Source organism: Pyxicephalus adspersus, chromosome 3 (assembly GCF_032062135.1).
Source record: "Pyxicephalus adspersus chromosome 3, UCB_Pads_2.0, whole genome shotgun sequence".
Taxonomy (NCBI): domain Eukaryota; kingdom Metazoa; phylum Chordata; class Amphibia; order Anura; family Pyxicephalidae; genus Pyxicephalus; species Pyxicephalus adspersus.
The window spans coordinates 76,696,426-76,702,908 of NC_092860.1; the positions used below are offsets into that span (position 1 = coordinate 76,696,426).

General features: G+C 38.2%; 1 protein-coding gene across 1 annotated transcript; it reads left to right on the forward strand.

The window, feature by feature from the left end:
- The first annotated feature begins 388 nt into the window (after positions 1-388).
- On the forward strand, positions 389-5,518 carry PRDM8 (PR/SET domain 8). Its single transcript, XM_072405299.1, has 4 exons — positions 389-680; positions 1,906-2,136; positions 2,896-3,127; positions 3,587-5,518. The coding sequence occupies exons 2-4, from the start codon at positions 1,909-1,911 to the stop codon at positions 4,900-4,902; spliced, it is 1,776 nt and encodes a 591-aa protein (XP_072261400.1). The 5' UTR covers positions 389-680; positions 1,906-1,908; the 3' UTR covers positions 4,903-5,518.
- Positions 5,519-6,483: the final 965 nt, after the last annotated feature.

A 6,483-nucleotide genomic window follows, 5' to 3' on the forward strand; every position in this document is an offset into this window, starting at 1 on the left:
TATATATATATATATATATTTAGAAGTTTAGTGTATATTTTCAGACTTTTCTTTGCACTGACTGCGATCCCCACACACTGGAAAACAAAAGCACATAGAGCTAAGAATTGTTCTGTCTTGAAGTTTCAAAGATTGATGACTATTTTGTGATTTTTGTGTATTGTTTTGTAGGTGCTAAGTCATCCAGCAGCTTGTCCAGTGGGTCAGTCCTAAGAACACTGACCATTAGTCCTTACTAGAGATCCAGAAGCAAGGCAGGTAGTTGGATGTAGCTGGAGGCGATGGAGGAGGATTGGCATGGATAGAAGGAGTTAAAGGGAGGGGATGTGGGCTGTCACGCGTCATTGGGCAGATTATGTGCAGCAAACAAAAAGTGTGTGTCTGTGTGCCAGTCAGTCACTGCGTCGGGTCCATCTGCACAACTCCTTGTCTTCCTCTTTTTTTTTTTCCTTCCCTTCTTTTCGATTTTTCTCTCTGCTTGTGTTTACTCCTATCCACCCCCTCCCATTCATCTGCTTCTTAATCTATCTATCCTGCAATACTGAGCCACACACAAGCACCTCTTTGCTCTTGATATGGAAATACTACAGTAATCAGACTTGCATTGGGGACACCAGGAGAGGACACCTCCTTATACCCTTCTGGATATCCTATACCTTGGACTTGTGATACTATCTGCGGTAAGTGACAATGCATGCCCCCCCTCTCATCTAATAATACAAAGGAGTGAGAGCTGCTAAACCAAGAACCAGGCAAACAATAACTGGGTAGATTGTAAAGGAATATATGGGTGACACTCATGCAGCTGGTGGCTTTTAGGAGATATGGGCAGCTGGGTTTTATAGATCATTAGCCAGCAAGCTGACCAGTGTCCTCCTTGTGTGGCCAATTGTTCTTTTAGTATACAGTAGCTTCATTGAGCTAGGCTTGTCAGCAGTGACTCCCCTGGAAGCTGCTGTCCCGTGCTGAGGTGCTGAAACAGAACAAGGCAAAGGCTGGCCGCATCTACTCCACACCAGGGAACCCTTCTTCTGCAAAACTAGCTTTCATCCAATTACTAAACACTTTCATGTTCTATTGGAAACTATTTTTTTTCCTTAAAATAAATGAAAAAATATATTACAGAGATAAAACAACTATACATATATATATATATATATATATATATATATATATATATGTTTTATTATTATTACATATATTAATATAGTTATTATTATCATTATTAGCTGTCAGAATACTAAAAATTATTATTGCACCATAAAGCGACAGATTAAACAAAATTGTAGATTAATAGGTAAATAAATACCAATATTACAGCACAAGATACCTAATTTAGAGGTGTACATATTCCTAACCCAGATTTATAGGCTGGTAGAGTTACCTGCTGGGAAATCCTATAAGCTATGGGTCGGGGAGAAGGTAGCTGGCACTTACCTCCATAAATAAGTGAGCCCATGTACAAAAAAAATAATAATTACCTCTGCTTGCTGCTTTTAATTAAAGTCTCTAAGGGAAAGAGCTGGATTATGATAATGAGCAGACATACGTTCCCTCTTGTAGACTAGAGCTAAAGGTTAGATGAAATGAAATCAGTGACATTGACAGTCCACTTGAAATCCATTCTCCATGCTCCTCTGTCACACTACGCTAGATTCCTGATAGCATCTAAATGACTACAAGACTGGGGTCCTAGACTTTTCTTAGAGCTTATAGTCAACCCATTTACACCTAGGAATAGACATCAAAATCTATAGATGGATCCTTCACTGTCCATCCATCAATTATGGGTGTTTATTTATTTAATAATAAATTGCAGGTATAATAGTAAAAGCAAATAAACTATAAGTGTAGTATGGATGAATACATGTTACTAATGTTCTATATGGTCCTTCTTGTTTTTAGGATATGTCAATCATGGAGGACACTGGTGTTCAAAAAGCAGTTTGGGATGGGGATGCCAAAGCTGTTCAGCAATGTTTGACGGATATATTTACAAGTGTCTACACCACGTGTGACATCCCAGAAAATGCAATCTTTGGCCCCTGTGTGTTAAGTCACACTTCTCTATATGACAGCATAGCTTTCATCGCTCTCAAATCTACTGATAAGAGGACAGTACCCTACATATTCCGGGTAAGAGCCTCTACCACACCATAATATTCATGGTATAGAAGTCACTGTTATCCCAAAAGGATTGTACAACTTCACATGTGCATTTCTCAAAGTTCTATAGCATTGTAGAAAAGTCTTCTATTTCCAAATTATTTTTTTTAATCAAAAGATATATAGGTAGTTTATAGGCAAAATATACAGATATATAGATACAAATAGGAAAATAAGTATAATGAAGGGCAAAAAGACAAAAGGATAGAAAGATAATAAAATAGATATGGATGAATAATATTTTTTTATAAGGTATATAGATAATAAATAAAATTAATTGATAAAAAATAGAAATTGATATATAAATAGATAGGTAGATTTCGATAAATAAAATAGATATTAGTAGTATCTACAGATTTGTTTTTAATAATCAGCAATTTAAAATGAAGTATATAGTAAAAAAAAATAATCTATCATGTTTGAGAGGTTGCTGACAAATTATTTTAAGCACAGATTTACCAAATTTATTTCCAGACGTAGAAATAAACAGCTCCCTGCTACTTTTGGGAACAATCTGGAAGATTGGTTGATGTGAGAGCACATTTCAGATAGAACATATGGAGGGCTGTCATGTCAGGTCTGTGTGATTCAGCTGGGCAGACGATTTCCATTCATTCTGATGGTGTACATCCATAATAGAGCTCTGATGTGCATAGGGATCCCCTAGTGCAGGGCTCACTGGGGACTTTTTAACCCTCTTATACTTCATTATCCTTGCTTTTTCTGCAGGTGGACACTTCAGCTGCAAACGGTTCCTCTGAGGGACTGATGTGGCTTCGTCTGGTTCAGTCTGCTAGAAACAAAGAAGAACAAAATCTGGAAGCTTACATCAAAAACGGACAACTGTTCTACCGATCCCTACGCAGGATTGCCAAAGATGAGGAGCTGTTAGTTTGGTACGGGAAAGAGCTGATAGATCTGCTTCTTCTGAACCCTAGCAGGACCCAAGGAAAAGCTGCAGGTAGGTAAATAACTCTGGTAATTCACCTTTATTAATTAGTCCCTATTTCTTGTCTGTACTGTAATGGTCTTCTGTCTGTTCCTTCTCCAAATATCCATTTCCTAAACTCTCCCTTTACCGCACTGATAGCTGCCCAACAGATCCAAAAATTAAATCAATGAAAACATCAATTATAACAATATACTAGTTTGCACTTGATCTAACCTGATTAATACTGATCCTACTTTAAAATCAGGAATCAGGAAATATAAACTATAAATAATACAAATTTTTGTTTGCCAAAAAAAACCTCTTTGTTTATTTCTAATATACCATAAAGATAATTACATTGATAACAACAATATTAGCACCAAAATACTCATGTGATTGATGTTCATGACAATTTCTAAAGATGTGAGTGGACAAGCTAATTGCTGATAATTACATTGCAATCCTAATTTTCTTCTCCTTTTCTTCCAGGATCATCTCAGTCCACTTGTTCGGAGTGTAACCAGAGGTTCCAGTATGACTTCCCATATGCGGCTCATGTGAGATTTCGCTGTCCTAAGAGACTCCACACTTCAGATTCCAACTCAGAACAGCCAGGAAAGGAAACAAGAGAACTAGAAAGTCGACCCAGCATGATTTCTACAGCCAAGTACAATAAAATATCAATTTATCAACCTCAGAAAGAGAATCACAAACCCACCACAGACTTCCATAACTTGGCCAGAGATTTGGAAAATTTTAGAGGCCCCTGTTCATCGTCTTTCAGTTCTTCTCCATCACCAAAAGTTGTTTCCCGGCAGGACTCCGAAAGCACTACAGAGAGTCTCCATAAAACCAAAAGAAAATATGATGATCACCTGGATGATGTCAGATCCAGAAGGATTGACTCATCTGGGAGATTTCTGGACAGGCCAATGCCTTCCTCTAAAGAGGATTTGGTGTGCAGCCCTCAGCCTTTTAGAGGGAACTCGTATTTCAATGTGGATGAAGGTGGACAGATATATGCTCCTCCAAGTCCAGAGACTGGAGAAGCCAAGATAAGCGCTTTTGTAGAAGTTAAAAAGGCATCAAGAGGAACAGAAGAAACTAACTCAAGCACAGATGGCAAAGATTTGTCTCCTGCCCATACCAGCAGCCCAAGCGAAGACAAGAGGCTACATGTCAGGCCAGATAACCAAGCAGAGGACACCCCTAGTCTAGGCAGTGCCTTTACTAGTGTACCCCAATTATCAAACCCTGACCATGAGAGGAAAAGTGCTTTCTCTCAACCAACCAGAAGCAGCTTCAACCATGTAGCTCCTTTGCAGGTGATGGGACAAAAACTGGTGCCTAGTGGGGTAAGCTTGGATTGCCACACAGACAGCGTTGGGCCAGCAAGACTATATCAGACTGACCCCCTCTCAGTCAAGCTGTCAAGTCCCGAATTAAATGGCAACTGCCCACTTCAAGGAAGCTTACCAAAGCAAAGTCCTTTTCTCTTTGCCACCACATTTTGGCCAAAGAGCTCTGCTGGACCTCTCCAGTTGCAGCTGCCTTCAACGCTTACCCTATTGCCTCCTTCATTCACCTCTTTATGCCTACCAGCCCAAAATTGGTGTGCCAAATGCAATGCTTCTTTCCGAATGACCTCAGACTTAGTATATCACATGAGGTCCCATCACAAAAAGGAGTACGCCATGGAGCCCCTGGTGAAGAGAAGGAGAGAGGAGAAACTCAAGTGCCCCATATGCAATGAGTCCTTCAGGGAACGTCACCACCTATCCAGGCACATGACTTCTCACAACTAAACAACTTTGCTACTAGAACTTCTACAGACTCACACACAGTGACAGTACTGGGTCATGGACATCTTGATCCTACTTAGAGTGTGTTGGGTTGTTTTCTTCATCTGAATGCACGCATTTTCACTTTCCAAGAGTACATTTTTTTTTAAAAAATGTCATATATATTGCAGCATATTGATGCATTTGTCATATCTTTCTACTTTAAATTATGGAGCACTTATGATTTAGATGTTAATGTATTTAAGGGTTACGTTTACCTTGAACTGTCGGACAGTATTTGGGTGGGCATAGTTAGCTTGTGCATTACCTGCTGGCCTGTTCTCACCTACCCAGTCAGTGTGGATATTACAGTGGACGTTGCAATGACCAAGGCGATGCATGACCCATAGCACATAACTGTATGAACTTCAGACAGACTGTCATCAACGTGTATTTCTTTTCGAAACAAAGTGTAATTTTGTGCCAGTGAACTCCAGACTGCAACCCTTATTTTTTTTTTTTCTCCCCCACCCCATCCTTATTCCCTAAACTAAGGATACAAAAGATTTTATTAAACTGTATAGTTTATCTGAGTATGTTGAATGCTTTGACAATAAATTGCTTTATTTTCTGCAAACCACTTGCTTGGTAAAATAAATCATTATTTCTTTGGGAATAGTTCCAGCAGTTTAACTCTGGAGTATATTTATTAACTAAAAGGGTAGATAAGGGCTGTCCATGGTGACAGTGCCTATTTTAGCTACAGGCTCTCTTGTTAGCACATTTTCAGATATGTGATGCAACATCTGATCCCTTTGACTGTAAATCTTATGATGATGTGTCTGCTTCCATTTACATTAAGATGAACATGTAGACACAAAGGGGTTAGCATTGTGCTGACCCTGCTGCATTAATGTGCGCAGATCTGTATTTTTAGATATGGTGTTGTATTGTCCTCAATGCTTGATTTTGTTCTGATCACACACATCAGTAAAATAGGAGAAGGCAGAGATGGGCTGTGTTGTGCATTCAGTTGTGTCTCTTCTTTATTAGAATGACCTTAACTAGACAAAACTGTTGGCATTGTCCTGTGCCACTGGTCCTTTTTTAAGATAGCAATTTGCAGATCTGCAAAAAGATCACAATGTATCTTTCTCAAGGTCTAAAGAGAAAACTGCATATGTAGTTTATTTAGATAATAATGTTACTATAATGTTACATAGACATTCAGTGTTGTTACATTTCAGTATAATATTGCCTGGTATTCTGCAATGGTAACAAATGTAGACTGTAGCAATTCACCATATTCCCTATACACCTTCCAGGTACACCTAAAATTAGGATCACAACTATCCTTATACATACATACTACATAGGCCTTTTTTATGTTATTTTTTATTTAGTAAGGGTATTTAGAAAAACAACATTTTTTAAAATCAGTGTTACTAATTAAAAAGCAGCAACAGTAGTATAATAGCTAAAGTAACAATCTAAATCCCATCAACTAAGTACTGTACAATGCAGTATAAATTATATACAGTTCACACCTAATTTTTCAGTAATATTTTATAAAATGTGTATATTAGTGCAATGATTAAATTATTG

Excerpts from the sequence above, each read along its gene's own strand:
- PRDM8 (XM_072405299.1), top strand. The coding sequence starts at position 1,909 with ATGTCAATCATGGAGGACACTGGTGTTCAAAAAGCAGTTTGGGATGGG. Across the intron at positions 2,137-2,895 it reads CAGTACCCTACATATTCCGG|GTGGACACTTCAGCTGCAAA; the intron begins GTAAGAGCCTCT and ends CTTTTTCTGCAG. Across the intron at positions 3,128-3,586 it reads GACCCAAGGAAAAGCTGCAG|GATCATCTCAGTCCACTTGT; the intron begins GTAGGTAAATAA and ends CTTTTCTTCCAG.